This window comes from Sapajus apella, unplaced genomic scaffold, assembly GCF_009761245.1.
Source record: "Sapajus apella isolate SASKATOON/1434 unplaced genomic scaffold, GSC_monkey_1.0 scaffold76, whole genome shotgun sequence".
Taxonomy (NCBI): domain Eukaryota; kingdom Metazoa; phylum Chordata; class Mammalia; order Primates; family Cebidae; genus Sapajus; species Sapajus apella.
The window spans coordinates 8322096-8342872 of NW_022437016.1; the positions used below are offsets into that span (position 1 = coordinate 8322096).

At 37.6% G+C, this 20777-nt stretch overlaps 1 protein-coding gene across 7 annotated transcripts in view; it reads left to right on the forward strand.

Annotated features, from left to right (window-relative positions):
• Window positions 1-20777, forward strand: part of RABGAP1 (RAB GTPase activating protein 1) — a 172820-nt gene that overhangs the window by 116912 nt on the left and 35131 nt on the right. For all 7 annotated transcript variants that reach the window (XM_032251610.1, XM_032251608.1, XM_032251609.1 and 4 more), the window contains one exon: window positions 17008-17121. In XM_032251610.1, coding sequence (XP_032107501.1) covers window positions 17008-17121 — 114 coding nt within the window. The remainder of the gene's footprint in view (window positions 1-17007; window positions 17122-20777) is intronic.

Sequence of the window (20777 nt, forward strand, 5' to 3'; positions counted from 1 at the left end):
CGACAGCTGGTCTGGAATACATGGATAAGGGAGTTCATTCTAATTAGGAATTAGAGGTAAGACTTAAGACTTCTGAGAAAATGAATGATATAAATATAGAATCCTGAAGTGACAGAGCTTAGAGGATCCCTTAACAGTCATAATCTGGACTCCTGCTTTCACAGATGGGGAAAGACAGACTCAGAAGAGAGACAGAGTTAATTATTTGCAGAACTGGGACTAGAATCCAGGTATTAAACCTCCTTTAGACTGTCATGCAACTAGAATAAGTCGAAAGGGTATTCAGCATTTGTCAAGTGCTTAGAAAATAGGAGCTTCCAGCAGGTTTGGAAAAAAAGGAAACAACTGTTCAGATTTTGGCTTGTGTTAAGTAAAATTGAAGAATTGTCTTTCCATTAGTACTTTCAGCCAAACAAATTAAGATTTCTTTTTTCAAGTACTAATTAAAGTGTTCTCTTGGTCACTGGTAACAATCTGAGAAACGTTTGAGGAGGTAAAAAAAAATAAATGGGCATTTCTAGAATTCCTTCATTGGTATTTATAATTGTACTGCTAGTAAGATTGAAGGGTAAAATTTTTGCTTAAATAAAATGGAAGATCATAGGTTGTCTAGTAACTTTTTTTTTTTTTTTGAGATGGAGTCTCGCACTGTCACCCAGGCCATAATGTAGTGGCGTGATCTCGGCTCACTGCAGTCTCTGCCTCCTGGGTTCAAGCAATTCTCCTGCGTCAGCCTCCGGAGTAGCTGGGACTACAATTGTGCACCAGTACACCCAGCTATTTTTTTTTTTTTTTGTATTTTTAGTAGAGACAGGGTTTCACCATGTTGGCCAGGATGGTCTCAATCTCCTGGCCTCATGATCTGCCCTCCTTGGCCTCCCAAAGTGCTGGGATTACAGGTGTCAGCCACCACGCTCAGCTGTCTAGTAACTTAAAATAGTTGAGGTTGTTACTAGTGACCAAGAGAACATTTTAATTAGTGCTGGAATTACAGGTGTGAGCCACCATGCTTGGCTGACCTCTTAGAGAATTCTTAATGCAGTGTAGCAATTCATTGATGGAGTTGTTGCATGACCAGTATCATTCAAACACAGATTTTCATTTAATATTTGTTAATTGTTACAGGAGCAAGAAACTCCCGTAGAATTATAAAGTTATATTTTAATATATCTAGCCATTTTGAAGCTGCTGGTTTTTTTTTTTTTTTAGAGGGTGTTTTGCTCTTGTCGCCCAGGCTGGAGTGCGGTGGCGTGATCTTGTCTCACTGCAAACCTCCACCTCCTGGGTTCAAGCCATTCTCCTGCCTCAGCCTCCTGAGAAGCTGGGATTACAGGCATGCATCACCACACCCCGCTAATTTTGTATTTTTAGTAGAGATGGGGTTTCACCATGTTGGCCAGGCTGGTCTCAAACTCCTGACCTCAAGTGATCTGGCCACCTTGGCCTCTCCCAAAGTACTAGGATTACAGGCATGAGCCATCATGCCTGGTCAACTGTTAAATATTTTTGCTACTCAGTAGGCACACTTAAACCTCTGACTTGAGACTTATTTCAGAAGAAGCTGACTTTTTAAAGTACAACTATTTGTTAAGCATTTTCAAGCATTTATAAACATTTTCTTAGAAATAATAATCCATTGATTTGATTATGTAAAAATGTAACTTGAGGAATATGAGACTTGGTCCTCTTGTGTGTCTCTATGTTAAATATTATTAGTAGGTGATTTTGAGAATATTTTCTCCATTGCATATAATGCTTTACAAAATCTTTAAACAAATAATAAGTCAAACAATACAATCCATATTAAGCTATATTAAACTGTACTAAGAGAGCATTTGATATGCAGTTTACTCGGTAATAATACAATGAAATAAGTATTTGGAAGTTCATCGCAGTTACCAGAAACATTTGTTTGGAATACGACTTTGCATATAATAATTTCATGTCTTCCTAGTTCACTCATAAATTACTTCCCCCCTTTGACCATCACCACCTCTTTCATCAAAATGACATTTTCTGTGTTCACTTTTGTCAGGTAACAGTACTTGAGTATTTCCTGCTTCTTGATACTCTCCATGATAGATTGCTGTGAAGGAGAATCAACAATAGCAAACCAGGAAGAGAGGTTGACAGTGCAGTTAGCGTTTATGCCTTATCTATACATGATTTGAGACCGTTTTGCCTAACATTGAATAATTTTCCTGTGGGAAACTTGAGCCCTAAAAGGAAATGAACATAGCTAAAAGGCTGCATATCACATGGGACTTAGATTTATTTTTAGAATGGCACTATAATGCCATATTTGGATTGAAACAATGTGATAGCAGTACAGTATTTTATTAAATAAAGAGCTGTCTTTTCTGAGGAAGTCATCTACTTTTCTGTTACATTGTATGGTATAGATTGAACATAATACTTATATAATCAGTCAGCTGATATAATTCTAAACTATAGATTAAAGTTAGAGGAGCTTCTTTGGCAGCATTTCTAGAGCCAGCTTATTGAGTCTGATATAGTAAAGGTTCTGTGACAGTTCAATCATTACAGCATATGGTGGGTTTTTTGTTTTGTATGTTTGGAGTAAGTTCTTTGGAGGGGAAAAGAGAATAAAGGAGTAGAGTCATTTGGAATGTTTATACTTACTTTTCTTGACATGGAAGAGCTCCTTTCTAAATTATGCAATGGTAATAGAAAAACCTAGATGGATTTTTGCCTCTGAGAAATGATTTTGGAAGAAAAAATAATCAGCAAAGATTTTTAATATTGAGCTCTATAGTGTTTGGGTTAGTATGGTTCATAGGCTAAAAAGCAAAATACTCTTATTGCATCACTTATGTTTCAGGTACAGTTTTTCTGCTACCTAATTTTTTAATAATTTCATTTGATTAAGAAAAATTATGTTCATAACATTCAAGAGATTTCTGAATTGTATACTGTCTAATTGCAGATCCCCCACAGGGCATTAAGTCCCAAACAGGAAAACTTGCCAAATACAGATTTTGTCCCTTGGCTTTTCTCCTAAGGTTGGAAATATGCCAACATCATAAATCTCAAGTCTGGTAAGAAAGAGCTAGCACTGATAAACTGGGCCTTAAGCCATCTGCTTTCCATGCAGTGTCTCATTTGCTTCTCATAAACTATAAGGCAGGGACCATTGCGTAGATTTTTTAGATAGGGGTGGTAAGGTTCATATTAAATAACTTGCCCAAGGTCACACAAATTAGTGAGTAGGAAAGGCAGTATCCAGAGACAGAACACCCTGGCCCTAGAGTTTGTGTTCTGTTGATTGCATTGTGATCTAAGTAGAGCACCTAAAGTCCATTGATTCCATTGTTTGTCAAAAGTCCAACTCCAGTCCCCACACTATTGTGGCCAGATTCAGAAATGCCTTTAGTTACCTCTATGTTCATGGATATCTAATTCCAATCTGCTCTGTGTGATGTGTTGGAGATTTGGAGTAGAAATTTTAAAGCATTAATTACTGAATACCTAAACAATGTATGTTTAAACCTATAGAGATCAGTTTCCTGTTTCTTTTTGGTCCAGGTTTTGAATTGTTATTAATTGTTAATCAACAGTAGTTTTACTGCAAGTATGATTGTTGCCTTCGAGAGCAAATCACCAGGGTAAATATACAAAGCAATACCTACACACAAATCCAATTTTCACTAAAATTCCTGCTGTTGCATTGGTGTGGAAGAACAGCACCACAGGATAAGAGGTCCCGTGGTTCTTAGTTGAAAATACTGACTTAAAGAGCAATGTTGCTGGTTTCGTAGGGACAAGTAAAAATGTGTTTGTATTATATAATTAGGTTCTTCAGAGCTAAATTTAAGATGAGGATGTTTTTGTATTGTCAGTGTTAAGCGAGCTCACCAATCAGATACTTATTTCTTAAATTCTTACTGGTTTGACTATGTAATTGACTTTGAGGGGCTTTAATTTGTTTTATACAAATACACTATAAGCCATATTACTAATATACAGGCTATGAGGTCCTTTTTGTTATGTAAGATTGAGCTGCAAATTTGATTCTGAGCTTTCCGGAGGCCAAAGCAGAAATGAACACTGGATCATTTCCATGGGGAAAAATATGCATAATTTTTTAGGAGAAACTGTTTTTTGATGCGGACACTGAGTAAAGTGGTAGGAGATGTCCTCACTACCATGAAATACAACGTTTCAATAGCAGGGGTTTTTTTGATTGTTGTTGTTGTTGTTTTTTCTTTCTTTTTTTGACAGCCTTAGAACATGCAAATACCACAATTTAGTGAAGGTAGTTCTATGAAAGGCCAAGTTACTGTGATATAAAAATATATCTATCTAGTGGTCAGCCTTAAAGAATAAAACTCAGAACATTTAATAGAATACTACTTTATTTTTTAAGATATGAAATTATTAAGATACATGCCCCATTGCATTTAGAGACTGCCTTTTCTTTGAACAACTTACAGAGGAGCCACATGTTGTGATTTTATTCACCTTGGTTTTATATTTAAGAATGTCTTATATTTCTCTGGCTACGTGTTATTAGGGCCTTAGTTATTTCTGTTTTTCATAAATACTGAGCAGCCTTCATATAGGGAAGCATGTTCAAATGAGTAAAAAGAAAAGCTTATTTTCGAAGTCTGTGTCATACCAGTTTTAGTTATGAGTCTAGAAGGGAAAACGTATTTTAAAATATATTAGAAGTTATAAATGCAATTCAATACTGATAAGAGAATATTTTCACTTTTACAGTATGTTTCTTTTGGGTTAAGAAGGTGAGCTAGGAAGCCAGACCAGTTGGGTTCCTGACCTAGCTTCCCACTTTCTAGCCAAGCGATGTAACTTTTTTCCTCATTTGTCAAATGGGGGAGTTAAATAAACCCACCTCAAACGGTTTTTAAGGTAGACCTACATTTTGTTACTTAAATAATTATTTTTAGGTCTGTGAAAGTACATCTAGGAATAGAAAATTTCTTTTAGATCTTTTAGATAAGTGGTTCTGAACCTTACTATGTGTCATTTATCTCTGAGAATTAATTTATTCAACAAGTTTTTATTGGGTGTCTACCGTGTGTCAGATACTCTTCTCTGGGCTTAGAGATATACATGAACAAAACAGAAATCTCTCTCTGCATAAAGTTTAACTTTCTGGTGAATATGTTTAAAACCCTGGACACTTTTCACACAAAATTTTGCATACAGGTCAGGTGCAGTGGCTCACACCTGTAATCCCCATACTTTGGGAGGCTGAGGTGGACCAATCACTTGAGACCAGGAGTTTAAGACCAGCAGTTCAAGACCAGCCTGGTCAACATGGGGAAACCCCATCTCTACAAAAAAAAAAAAAAAAAAAAAAAAAAGGTTACAAAAAATTAGGTGGGCATGGTGATGCATGCCTGTAATCCCAGCTGCTCGGGAGGCTGAGGCAGGAGAATCACTTAACCCGGGAGTCGGAGGTTACAGTGAGCCAAGATCACACCACGGCACTCCAGCCTGGGCAGCAAAGTACGACCCTGTCTCATAAAAACAAAACAAAACAAAGCAAAACAAAAAACTTTGCATACAGTATGGAAACCGGTAAGTCTGTTTATTAAATCTCAGGCTAAGAATACTATACACACCTTCTTTTTATTTTGTCATAATTCTTGTTAGGCATCCTTTTAGATGGGTTCAGCATTTAATTTTAAAAGATAAAGCTATTAGACAAAATAATGTTACTGTTTTCTTTGTCACTTTTCTTGGCTCTATCAAATTAGAAGTGCTTGAGATATGACAGGGGCAACTGAAATAAAATTTCCAGATTTTGCAGACTTTTGTAGGACCATCTTGGTTTTAACCAAACGTCCCAAATATAAGACATCTGTTTTCATAGGCTTAACAGTCTTATTCTCATTCTTTATTTTGTTCACTTAGCCAGTTCTGCTTCCAAACATATGAAATGAAATGACATGAGTGCTATGTAATTAAGAGAGAATTATTTTACCTCAGGGAGATTTTTGGTCCTCATTTATTTTATATTAAGCATAGCATACTTTGAATTTCATTTTCCTTCTTTTGAATTTTTATCCCATCTGTTTAGGGGATTTTAAAAACTAAGTCTTTAAAATTATTTCTGATAAGTGGTAGCTGACTTTTTAAAAAGAAAATGTGGGCCGGGCGCGGTGGCTCACGCCTGTAATCCCAGCACTTTGGGAGGCCGAGGCGGGTGGATCACGAGGTCAAGAGATCGAGACCATCCTGGTCAACATGGTGAAACCCCGTCTCTACTAAAAAATACAAAAAATTAGCTGGGCATGGTGGCGCGTGCCTGTAATCCCAGCGACTCAGGAGGCTGGGGCAGGAGAATTGCCTGAACCCGGGAGGCGGAGGTTGCGGTGAGCCGAGATCATGCCATTGCACTCCAGCCTGGGTAACAAGAGCGAAACTCCGTCTCAAAAAAAAAAAAAAAAAATGTAACCAAAAATTGTTACTTTATTCCTGTGAAGTATATTTTAAAGATAGGAGGTGGCATAATGTATTGGAGTAGGTTTTGGCATTTTGTTTTATTCTGTTTTCTTAAATATTATATGATGGCATTTAATAAAGCATTTGTGACATTCTGGATTAGTCTTAAGAACTAACTTGTTCTTTGGGCAACAAGCTACTTTGAAAATAATTTTTTCTATGCTGGTTATTTCTCATGGCAGCCTTCCACTGCATTTTCTTTGTTTGGGTACTCTCTTTTTCTTCCTGCCATTCTTAGCTTTCTATTTTTCAACTTGAGTTTACAAAGGGATGTGTATTCAAAGGATTTCCTACAGTTCCCAGTACCTTGTTAATCCTGAGAAAATACCCAGTGGGCCACTTCTCACAGTAAGGTATAAAAATAGTCATCCAGAAAGATTACAGAATGTGGTTCCACTGTGGTTTTAACTCATGCTAGACTTTTAAAACCAAGTTAGGGAGAAGAAAACAGCATAAATGTTATTATTTTCTTAGATTTTTTTTTTTTTATCTGCACAAACTATTTTAGGAGAGCCTTCAAATTTAAGAAAGTAATAGGGCTTCACCATTGCTTTATTGTATATACTCAAAAGGGCATTATAATTGGGGACAAGAAAGAAACCACCTACAAGTAAACCACATGAACAGAACCTACCTTTGATTACTATAGAGCTTCTGTCCACATGTTCATTTCATTAATTTTATTCCACAAATTTAGTCCAGCATTTTATTGAGTATGTTAATAAGTTGTGTGTGAGGTTGGGTGGTTTAACTTCTCAAAGTCTGAATTTACGTATTGTAAAATAAGGAAGTAATACCTTTTTTCTTTTATTAAACTTTATTTATAAGAACAGTTTTAGATTTACCGAAATATTGTAAAAAATAGTACAAGGAATTCCCATATACTCTGTTATTAACTTTACTATTAACTCCTTATATTAATATGGTATATTTATTATAATTGATAACTCAATATTGATACAGGTCAGGTGCGGTGGCTCACACCTGTAATCCCAGTACTTTGGGAGGCTGAGATGGACCAATCACTTGAGAGAAGGAGTTCAAGACCAGCAGTTCGAGACCAGCCTGGTCAACATGGGGAAATCCTCTTGCTACAAAAAAAAAAAGTTAGAAAAAATTAGCTGGGCCAAACTTTATTTACATTTCTTTAGTTTTTATCTAATATCCTTTTTCTGCTTCAGGATTCCATCCAGTATAGTACATTACATTTAGTCCTCATATTTCCTTAGATTCCTGTTGACTGTAATAGTTTATTAGGCTTGCCTTGTTTTTGATGATGTTGACAGTTTTAAGAAATACTGCCAAAGTATTTTGTAGAATGTCTCTCAAGTTAAATTTGTCTGATTTTTTCATGAAGTCATGAATTTTGAGGAGGAAGAATAGAGAGGTAAAGCGCCATTTTCATGACATCAAGTGTACATGCCATCAGCGTGACATCACTGTTGTTGACCTCGATTATCTGGCTAAGGTCATCTTTGTCAGTTTTCTCCACCATAAGATTTCTTTTCCCCACCATGTCATACTGTACTGTACTCTTCTGAAGGAGGTCACTATGCACAGCGCACACTTAAGGAGTGGGGAGGTTTGTTCCCCTTCCTTGAAGGTATCTACATAAATTATAGGGGATTCTTCTGCATAGGACATTTGTCTCTTCTCCCTCATTTATTTATCCAATTATTTATTTATATAAGTATAGACTCCTGGATATTTCTTTTATTTCTTTTATTTTATTTTATTCTTTTATTGATATTTCTTATATTGATATTTCTTTTATAAGACGGGAGACAGGGTCTTGTTCTGTCACAGAGGCTGGAATGCAATGGCATGATCGCAGCACACTGCAGCTTTTACCTCCCAGGCTCAAGTGATCCTCCCACCTCAGCCTCCTGAATAGCTGGGACTACATGTGCTGCCATGCCTGGTTAATTTGTGCTGTTTGTTTTGTTGGTTTTATTTATTTATTTGTAGAGATGGGATTTCACCATGTTGCCCAGGCTGGTCTTGAACTCCTTGGTTCAAGCAGTCTTCCCGCATTGGACTCCTAAAGTGCTGAGATTACAGGTGTGAGCCACCATGCCCAGCCAGATACTTCTTTCTTTCTTTTTTTTTTTCCTTCAGATGGAGTTTCACTCTTGTCCCCCAGGCTGGAATGTAATGGCACAATCTTGGCTTACTGCAACTTCCGCCTCCTGGGTTCAAGCAGTTCTTCTGCCTCAGCTTCCTAAGTAGCTGGGATTACAGGCGCCTACCACCATGCCCAGCTAATTTTTGTATTTTTAGTAGAGATGGGTTTTGCCATGTTAGACAGGCTGGTCTTGAACTCCTGACCTCAGGTGATCTGCCAACCTCGACCTCCCAGAGTATTGGGATTACAGGCGTGAGCTACCGTGCCCAGCCATTTCTTTTATACTTACATAACCCAGTTCATTTTGTTGCTCAAATTGCTCCAGCTTTAACCATTGGGAACTCTTTGAGTTGTCTCCTTTGACATACCTCCATCGATGTAGGTTTGTTTTCTTTGTGGTAGAAGTGAAGGGAAACACTTTCTTATTTTTTGCCAATACAAGATGTTCCAGGCTATCTTGTATGTTTCCTGCCCTCGTCCTAGAATCAGCCATTTCTCCAAGGAGAGTTGGTTCCTTTTGTTAGTAAATGGTATTAGATATCAAAATATCTAATGCTACTGGATGTTATTGCTTCTAGGCCCTCTCAACTAACAGAGCAAGCAAACATATGTATGGTAATACCTTTTTTTTTTTTTTTTTGGGAGACAGAATCGTGCTCTGTTGCCCAGGCTGGAGTGCAGTGGCACGATCTCAGTTCACTAAAACTTCCACCTCCTGGGTTCAAGCAATTCTCCTGCCTCAGCCTCCTGAGTAGCTCAACTACAGGCACACGCTGCCATGCCTGGCTAATTTTTTTTTTTGTTTTTAGTAGAGATGGGGTTTCACCATGCTGGCCAGGCTGGTCTGAAATTCCTGAGCTCAGAAAATCCGCTCACCTCACCCTCTCAAAAGAGCTGGGATTACAGATGTGAGCCACCGCACCTGGCCGGTAATAACTTTTTAAATGTTGACATCAGCAAATCATGCGTTACAGTTAGAATAGGATGGAGTCAATAAACTTTATGTACAATTTTTTACAACTTTAGATTCAATTCTTAGTTACATATAGACTAGAAGGAGCATAGGACAAATATGCAAATGACTATTCCAAAACAGAGTAATTGCTGTAAGAGAGGCACCAATGTGATTTGTAAATTGATACAACTTTTCTGGAGGACAGATTAGCAGGGTCACTCAAAATCCAAAAACAAGGATTATGCTGAATCTTCAGGGAAATGGAGTGATTGTGGAAACTGTCTTTTCTCCCTTAAGAATCACTGCTCTACTTTATAGCCTTGTTTATAATGAAAGGGGTAGAATAGCTATATATCCCAGAGCTGGAGATTTTGGCAGAGTAAATTATGGCATAAGCATGTGACAGGTTACTGTTCATTAAAAATACTGAGGTAGGATAATGGCCAAATAATATGAAAAATTAAAATATTTTGTAGTTAGCAAAAACAAATTTTCTAAAATCTAAACACATTTTATAAAAATAAATGGTTAAAACCTAAAAAGTTTGATATATGCTAACCAAATATTAGCCATAGTTAGATCTGAATGGTAAAATTCTTCTTTTTTCTTTTAGGATTATTACAAAAAAGCAAAACAATTTTATTAAAATAAGAAAACAAAAAGGTTTTATTATACTAAGAAAGCCAAAAGTTAGATTTTTTTTTTCCTTTTAAAATGCCATAAAGTAGATCATTAATTTCAGGTTATGTTTGGGGAACAGATTTGGAATTTAGCATGATGTGTTAATTCTCAGTATTTGTTTAGTGAATAAATTTAAGAAATGCTAATATTTTAGAGTATAGTTTTAAATAGAATTACTTCCAACAATGCCCAAATTCTGCCATGCCAGTTACCCCCTTTAAGTTTTCAAAGAAATATAAATACAAAGAAGTGTGACAAGTGGAAAACAAGGTTTAATTTGTTAACTGGGAGCCACCAGCAGCACATTGAACTGGAATATATAATCTGGGCTTAAGGGCCTTTCTCTTCCTTTTTATTTTTTATTTTTGAGATGGAGCCTTGCTCTGTTGCCCAGGCTGGAGTGCAGTAGTGTGATCTTGGTTCACTGCAATGTCTGCCTGCTGGGTTCAAGTGATTCTCCTGCCTCAGCCTCCCGAGTACATGAGATTACAGATGTGCACCACCACACCCAGCTAATTTTTGTATTTTTAGTAGAGACAGGGTTTCACCGTGTTGGTCAGGCTGGTCTTGAACTCCTGACCTCATGATCTGCCCGCCTTGCCCTCTCAAAGTGCTGGGATTACTGGCATGAGCCACTGCGCCCAGCCAGGCCTTCCTCTTCCTAATGCTCCAGTCTTCCCCCAGCAAGCCCCAGACCCTCAGGATATTGCAGCATGCATTTCGGAGACAGCAAAATGTCCTGGGTGCCTTTTTCAGCCATGACCCTACGTACTATATGGTTCAGCTGGTACTCTGAAATCAGATTAGTGTTCATTCTACTTGTGAGACAGTCAGTATGGAGAAGGAGGCATGGGCCTCCTCCTCCTGTATTCATAGTAATAATGACCCATAAAAGTTTATGACCAGCAAAAGGATCTGATTGGCCGGTGCTTTTCAGGAAAATTAATCGGACACAGTTGTTCTGGTAGAAGTAAAGAGATAAAAGAAGATCAGTATTATGGTCTAAATGTTTCTGTCCCCCCAAAATTCTTATGTTAAAACCTAATCACTAATGTGATGCTGTTAGGAGATGGGGCCTTTGGGAGGTGATTAAGTCATGAGGGCTAAGTCCTTATGCATGGGATTTGTGCCCTTATAAAGAAGAGACCCTAGAGAACTGCCCTGCCCCATATGAGAACACAACAAGCAGATGCCACCTATAAGCCATAAAGTGAGCCTTCACCAAACACTGAATTTGTCAGCATCTTGATCCTGGAATTTCCAGACACCAGAACTGTTAAAAAAATTCCTGTTGTTTATAAGCCACCCAGTTTGTAACACTTTGTTAGAGTAGCCTGAAGTGACTAAGACAATCGTTTAGGCTCTTACATTAGTCTTGGTAAGGTGAAGCATGGGTCTGCCTTTGGGTGCAATAGAAGTAGACAGGAAAAGACATAATCCAGACGCTGCAGAGAGAAGATCTCAAGATCAGTGATCATTCACGGCAGCTAGTATCAGAAACAAGGTGGTAAAACCTGCTGCCGTTCACAAGAATAGGGAAGTCTTGAGAACCATTGGTGAGGGGAGGTAGGGAATGCGAGATTACAGTTTTTGTGAGTGTAGTATAATTTACATACAATAAACATACACAGTAAGTGTTCATTTTGATGAGTTTTGACAATTTTGTTTGTGTGAACACCAATCAAATAAAATGTATTCATTTCTGTCATCTCAGAAAGTTCCCTAATGCCTCTTTTCGGTTGATTTTCCACCCACCCCCAGGTAAACATTTTGATTTCTGTTACCGTGGGCTTTGCTCAACATGTTTTTGAGATGTGTTTGTGTTGTTTCATGTATTAGAGGTTCATTTTTATTGCTGGGTAGTATTCCATTAGATGGATATACCATAATTTATCATTTTTTTCTGTTGATGGACATTTGAGGTTTCTGGTTAGGCTATTACAGATTAGGCTATTAGGAGTAGAATTGCTGCGTCGTGGTAGTTAGATATATATTTAACTTTGTGGGAAACTGCCATGTACTTTACCAAAGTGGTTATATTATTTACACACCCATTAGCAACCATTGAGAGTTCCAGTAATTTCATATCCTCACCAACATTTGGTATTTTTATTTTAGCCAGTCTCATGTGTGTCAATGTATGTGTTTATAATCTGTGAGCTATATATACTGTTTATTTTGCTGCTTGAAATGCCAGGTACTATATACCACTACATTTACAGGGTTTTATTTAAACCTTTACTACACTGCGTATACAGGAATATACAGATTTTTGCAAAATGCAGCAAACATTTTTAACATTCGTTATTATGTAAAAAAAAAGTACAAATGTTCAAAGAGATACACATTTCAAATTATAGCAGGCTGTGACAGAGTTTCTGAGAGCAAAGCATGTATAAAATTAATCAATAACATGTTAGTATATTTAAAATCATAACAAAAATCTTCTCTCTGGTCATGTTGACCATTACAAATTACTGTGTTGTAGTATACTTATAACAAGGGTTAACAAACTACCACCTCTCAGGGCCAAGTTCAGTTTACCTCTCATTTTTGTTTGTTCATTTGTTGTTGTTGTTGTTCTTTGAGACAGCTGTCTCTCTTATTGTCCAGGCTGAAGCACAATGGCAAGGTCTTGGCTCACTGCAACCTCTACCTCCTGGACTCAAGGGATCCTCCTGCCTCAGCCTCCCAATAGCTAAGACAAGTGTATGCCACCACGCTGGCTAATTTTTGCATTTTTGTAGAAATGAGATTTTGCCAAGTTGCCCAGGCTGATCTCAATCTCCTGGCCTCAAGTGATCCACTCGTTTCGGCCTCCCAAAGTGCCAGGATTACAGACATGAACTACTGTGCCTCTTGCTTTTATAAATAAAGTTTTGTTAGGACATAGCAGTGCTCGTTTATTTCCATATTGTCTATGGCCGCTCTGCAAGGGGAGAGTTGAATAACTGCAGCACTGAATGGCTTGCAAAGCCAAAAATTTTTACCTGACCCTTTACAGGAAAAGTTTTTAAGATGTCAATACTGCACAATCCTATTGCATTTTCGTTTTCTTGTGGAGATTACAGGCCTTTTTCTTGGGATAAATGAATTAGCCAAAACACAAAACTAGCTGATCCAAAAAAAAAAAAAAAAAAAAAAAAAGCCACCTCTGCTATAACAGCAGTAAGTTTCAGAACATAACAACTGACACTTTTGCCATTCATTCCCTGTTCTTTTAAAGTTTCCATCTATGCACTGTTACCTTAAGTACATTAGTAAAAGCTTGTCTGTTAAGCCATTTTACTAAACTACAGCATCCTTGAGAGGATGTATTTGGTTGACTTGATCAGTTTGGTCATGAATGGTGTTATCTAATACGTGTTGCATTGGCAACCTTTCTACATCAGTTACACTTATGTTTAACTCCTTAGAAATAAAAAGACGATGGCCGGGCCCAGTGGCTCATGCCTGTAATCCCAGCACTTTGGGAGGCCGAGGTGGGCGGATCACCTGAGGTCGGGAGTTTGAGACCAGCCTGACCAACGTGGAGAAGCCCTGTCTCTACTGAAAATACATTAGGCAGGCGTGGTGGTGCATGCCTGTAATCCCAGCTACTCGGGAGGCTGAGGCAGGAGAATTGCTTGAACCCAGGAGGCGGAGGTTGCGGTGAGCCGAGACCAAGCCATTGCACTCCAGCCTGGGCAACGAGCAAAATTGTCTGGAAAAAAAAAAAAAAAAAGAAATAAAAGGAGTATATATTTGTAAAGCTTAATTTTATAAGCACTTGCTTTGGATGTTTTCCAAAAGCTCTTTGCTGTGTTCTCTTAGGAGCTCATCTATAATATTGCTGTTTTATTTTCAGAACCTTTTCAAATTTAATGTCATTCTGATAGGAACTTAATACATTCATCATTATTAGGATTTCTGCATCATTTTTGCATGATGTGGCCTCCAGCAAGTCAAATGAATTTATTCCAAGTTCTTCAGCATATTTCCTAAGGCCAAATATTTTAAGCAAATTATTCACATGGAACTCTTCAATTTATTATCATTCTTGAAGACATCAAAAATTGAGTGTGAATGTTCAAATTGACCTTTCTTAAGGGCATATTTTGCCCCTCATTCCGTGATAATTCTATAATTAATGGATAAGGGATGGCAGATTGATAAGAACTGGCCCAGTTATAAAGAGTATTTTCAGTTTTTTGTTATTTTTTTTTACATCCTATGTGCAGTTGAATTTCCAAATCTCATCTCAGCTCTCTCTCTTTTAATTGAGACAGGTCTCGCTGTGTCGCCCAGGCTGCAGTGGAGTGGCGCGATGTTGGCCCACTATAACCTGTGCCTCCCGGGCTAAAGCGATTCTCACGCCTCAGCTTTTCGAGTAGCTGGGATTACAGGTGCACGCCACCACACTTGGCTAATTTTTGTATTTTTAGTAGAGACGGGGTTTCACCATGTTGCCAGGCTGGTCTCAAACTCCTGGACTCAAGTGATCCGCCCACCTCAGCCTCTCAAAGTGCTGAGATTACAGGTGTGAGCCACCGTGCCTGGCCCAAATCTCATATCTCTAATAACCGTATCCTTTTTTAGGTTGTCATCTCCATCATCAGTGTGATATGATTGATAAAACTGATGTAAAATATTTTGAAGGTTTCCACATTCCTGTCAATTCTCAGTTTAATTTTCTAGCCTTCTGGTTGTCTTTAAGCCACAGTCTGTCATTCTTAGCATCTTTTAAAGCTTTTGTTGTTATTTTATAGAATTCCTAAATTCATCTGGTTCACTCTGGATTGTTTCCAGTTTTGGCTTTTAAGAATAAAGCTGCTGTGAACATTTTAGTTTAAGTCTTTTCATGCATTTATATTTTCAGTTCTCTTTGGTAAATATCTAGCAATGGAATCACTGGGTTGTATGGTAAGTATATGTTTACTATTGTAAGAACTGCCAAACTGTTTCCAAGGTGTTTGTACCATTTTGCATTGAATGGGAGTTCCAGTTGTTTCTTATCCTTTGCCAACACTTCTTAATTTTAGCATTTTCTAGGTATATGGTGGAATCTCATTGTGGTTTTAATTTGTTGCCCTGAGGACTAGTAATGTTGACATCTTTTCAAGGGCGTATTTGCTATGTGTTATATCTTCCTTAGTGAAACGTCTGTTCAATCTTTTATACTCTCCCACTTTTTAAAAAATTGGTCATCTGTCTCATTAATTTTGGGAGTTACATAGACTGGATACAACTCCAACTTTATTATCAGATAGGTTTTGTAGGTATTGTGTCCTGGCCTATGAATTTTCATACTTTAAACAATTTTTTCAATAGTAAGATTTTAAAATTTTGATGAAGTGTCCAGCTTGTCATTTGTTTATGATTAATGTCTTATAGGGACCCCTCTTCTAACTCTTCAGTTCTCTGTTCAGCTTATTCCTCACTAGCACTCTACCCTACAATTCTAGCTACCTTACCCTCCCCAAAATCTATGCATGCATGTGCTGTCTCTCTTTCTCTCTCTCCCTCTTCCTCTCTCCCCACTTCCCACTTATTGGAGATACTTTCAACTCCCAGTTCTAATTTACTCTGGAAGCTGCCACCATGTAATTAGCTGCTGTAGTCTTAGCTCTCCCTTGGATTTTTCCCTTTTGTTGAAGAGCACCACAGTCCTGAACTGCCATTAACTGTTAAGACTGTGTTAATAACTCTAAGTAACATATGCTACTAAAGCTCTTTGAAAAGCGGTTTGGCAGTGTCCTTGAAGGTAGAAATAGTTTTCTGTTTAAGAAAGAGCATTGGCTTTAAAGTTAGTTCAAGTCCCACAACTATAAAATATTCATGGCCCTGGGAACATGATTGCCCAAAAGGCTAGAGAAATTATTGGACAAGAGAAGAACACCACTTTGATTTTTCATCTTCAAACAGAGGAATCACGTTCTTTGATAGTATGCTGATTATGATACATTATTACCAAGGATAATCAACTCTATTGTATTAGCTATGAAGACACTGCATTGTTAAAGTAGAGGGCCATGTTTCTGTGTTCCAGTTCTTTACTATGTCAGCAAATGAAATTTAACAAGGGGAGAATATTAGAAATAGTTGGGTGCTTGGTATATTTTACAAAGGTTTGTTGACATTATTGACATTTGTTTAGTTTTAGTTAACCATCATAGAAGAGGAAACAGTTTTTGTCCATTGGAAAAAGGGAAGAATATTTCCCCATAGCCTGTTTGAATTCCTTGGCATTTGGTGGTCTTGTTTCATACTGAGTAGATTGCTTTGTACATTGTTACGCCATTTGCCCCTAGGACAAACCCCAATTAAGTAACTACTCTTTTTCATTTGAAAACTGGCATATGGGCTTCATTCCAAAGCATCAATTAAAGCACCAATTTTTCTACTGGGAGCACTTTACCTCCCCCTTTTGCGATTAGTTTGAGTATTTTCCTATGGGAAATCCATTTTGAATAGCACATTTTCCATCTTAGAGTGGAAGGGTCACCAGCTGTACTTCTTTGCAGTAAGGGTGGAGTGTAATATGGAAGTGTATAGAGTGAAATACGTAGGTTTTCTTTCATCTCTTTCCCTCTTTACATTTGCTTTTGCTTGAGTGGTTGGTCCCTAAAGAGGCAGTAACTATCTATGGGCATACGTATGTGTATATATGTCCTTGCAACATTTAAACGTGTGAATGAGAAGACCTTGTACAAACCTGAATAAGAATTTACTTGATTAACCTAACTAAACCCTCTCTTCCCTTATGTTTCCACAGGAGTCTCCCCAGGACAGTGCTATCACCCGGGATATTAACCGAACATTCCCAGCCCATGACTACTTTAAGGACACAGGAGGAGATGGACAAGATTCCTTATATAAAATATGCAAGGTATTTCATGTCAAAAAAAAAAAAAAAAAGACTCAATTTTGAGTGGTGGTTCTGCTTTGAAATTATGAAGACAACTACAAAGTTTAATTTGTATTTGATGTTCAAGAATTCAAAAAAGGAGAGAAAAGATATTGCAAAGTCAAATGTGAGAATATAATTTTAGACTCACTAAAGAAAAGAAAATAATTAGATATTTCTAATTATTTTCATTTATTTATGATTCATGTCTTACAGGGACCCCTCTTCCAACTCTTCAGCTCTCTGTTCATCTTATTCGTCACTAGCACTCCACCCTCTTGGTTACAGGCTCACTCTCATGACTTCACTGACTTCATTTTATCTCATACAACCTTCCCCTAAACCAGAGGCCTTTCTCTAGGTGCTCAGTTGGTAGTTTTGCTAGCTCTACACCATCTCCCTGAGTGATCCCTTTACCCCCAAAGCTTCAGGTATCACCACTGTACAGATGTTCCCAAATCTACATTAACTTAACTCCAGGTCTAAATATCCAGGGGACAATTAGTCTCCATGTAAATGCCTGTCAAGTATATCAAATGTATGGGTTTAAAAATAGAGTTCATTTAAAAACACGGTTTATTATGAAAAATTTCAAAGTAAATATTAATTAATATAATGATTAGTCTAATTGATAAGTACAGTTAATAACCCCCACCCTAATTCAGTATTTAACAACATATTGTCACAGTTACTTCACCTGTCTCTTTTTTTCCTTTTCCCTGAAGTACTTTAAATCTGAGACATCCAGATCCTACATCTCTAAAAAATAAGATTATTATCCATCTTTACCAATTAGTAGCTACTCTATATTCAAATATCCTTAAGTGTCTTTATACAGTTGGTTAGAATCAAGATCCAACAAGACCCACATTATATTAAGTTGTTGTATCTTTTTAAACATTAGTCCTCCTTTTCACCCATACTGTTTTCCCGCTAGAGAAAGTTATTTCTGTTAGTTTTCAGTCCTATCTTTGTTTAGGTTGAGTTAGATATGACTGATGTCTCTCTTAGTTTCATTCTCTCTTCACTGCCCTGGTACAAGTCAGTATCTTACGTTGCTGGCACTTTTACAAACGCTGCTCTGCCTTTGGGTTCTAGCCTGTTTATTCTTTGCTCCTTGCTTAATGCAGAATTAGATCATTTTGGTGGCCTTCACAGAAGTCTTTATAACTGCTATTTTATAACCCATGGAATTAAATGAAAACTCCTTAGTTCATGTCCCTAGATTCCTTAGCTTAGTGTTGAAGATATTTTATAATATATCGACTTACCTTTTATTGCTGCTTCTCCAAATATTTTATGCATTAACTGCATTGAACTTCTCACTGTGCTCTGGTTGATTCACTTGTCTGACTTCCCCACTGAACCGTGATGTCTTCAAGGGCAGGGGTCATTTCTTAGATGTGGTAGCATCTGTAGCCCTTGCACAGTGCTTAGTCTATAGTAGGTGTTCATTAAGTGTTGATGAATTAGTGAAATGTCTTTTCTTCCCCAGATTTCATTACAGCCAACATGAAACTTACACTCCACTTTCCAAATGTATGATATTTCACACCTATATGATTCCTTTACTATCTTCCATCAGCCTTAAAAATATGCTCCCCTCCATTTTCTACCTATAGAAATTCACTGGATTTTCATCATTATTAATATATCATTGGTGAAGCTCTTTGCTGAGCATGTTAAATGAGAGGACTAAATTAGAATAATACAATCAACTGTGTGATATTAATACAAGGCTTGTTCTCATATTACAAATAAAGTAAGTTATGTGCTCAAGATCCTTATCTAGGCCAGGCGCAGTGGCTCATGCCTGTAATCCCAGCACTTTGAGAGGCTGAGGTGGGTAGATGACTTGGGGTAAGGAGTTAAGAGACCAGCCTGGCCAACATGGTGAAACCCCATCTGTACTAAAAATAAAAAATTTAGCTGGGTGTGGTGGTGGGCACCTGTAATCCCAACTACTTGGGAGGCTGAGGCAGGAGGGTCACTTAAACATGAGAGGCAGAGGTTGCAGTGATCTGAGATCATGCTACTGCACTCCAGCTCAGATGACAGAGTGAGACCCTGTCTCGCAAAAAAAAAGACATTAGCAATTTAGACATTAGCAATTGTGGGATTTTAGCCTGACTCTGACTTAACTCTAAAGCCTCTGTTGTTTTGTAACTGATAAATTATTGATGGATATCTTGAAGGACATTGCCTGTTTTCCAAAGAGCTGTGTTAGCATATATTACTGCTCATTTTTAACACAGTGTTAATACTGGCATTAACATTTGTTAATTGTTACTAATTTGGTAGAAAAGTGGTGCATTGTTGTATTATAAACTGATCATTTCTAAAGCCCTCTTTGCACATCTTGTCTCTGGAAAAGTATGTATGTTTCTCATTGTGTAGCCTTCTTATCAGATAAGCTGTGATGAAATGGGCATGGTATAATAAGATTACATTGAATTCTATGCAAATTTATGAATATATGATCATAATATATTTATATTTTAAAGCTAGTGATAAAACTTGGTTGCATATTAACTTGACTAGCATCTGATATGTATTGGCATCATATTTTGCTAACAGATATATATTGTAAACATACCCAATTCTAAGTTGTTTTCTTGAGACACAGAGGAACCTTGGCACAAAAAATAAGTGGAAAACAAAGGGAGTTTCATAAAAAATAAATTTGTCAAACAAGGAATAGCATCTTGAAGCTATAGGAATTTCCCTTTCTACCACATTTACATGAGAACTGCAAGTATTAGTCATAAAAACAGAACTCTGAAAAAGAACTAAAAAATCAAAGAGTAAACCATGAAGAATGTTAGATGTCAATATTCTATTCAAAGTGATGTTCAGAGGAGATGGGTAGTAATCAAAAGTAAGAATTCCAGAGAAACCCACAAATGGTTTCAGAGTCATCTCGCTTATCAGAAAAGTTATTACTGGTATTGTGGAAAGAATTATATTTTGGTGTCTTTGCCAAAAGAGCTTTCCCAGAAAGAAAAATGAGTAAAATTGACAATGTTTAGTGAGCACATGCTGTATATGAGGTGCTGGCTAGGTTGAATGGGACATCACCCTGTCCCTCACAAAGCCTACCATCTGGTGGGGAAGATGGACATTTAAAATGCAATGAGGGGCCGGGCTTGGTGGCTCACGCCTATAATTCTGGCTCTTTGAGAGTCTGAGGCAGGAGGATCACTTGAGTTCTGGAGTTTGAGACCAGCCTGGGCAACATGGTGAGAGCCTATCTCTGTTAAACAAAAAAAAAGTGCAATGTGGGCCAGGCACATTGGCTCACACCTGTAATCCCAGCACTTTGGGAAGCCAAGGCAGGAGAATAGCCTGAGCCCAGGGGTTAGAGACCCACCTGGGCAACATAATTGAGATTCCATCTCTATAAAAAAATTTTTGAGAATTAGCCAGGCATGGTGGTGCATGCCTGTGGTCCCAGCTACTCAGGAGGCTGATGGGGCAGGATCCCTTGAGCCCAGGAGATTAAGGCTGCAGTGAGCTGTGATTGTATCACTGCACTCCAGCCTGAGCAACAGAACAAGACCCTGTCTCTTAAAATAAAATAAAACGCAATGTGGTAATAATACAATAATAACCATGCATGTGTAGCAGGTGCCATAGAG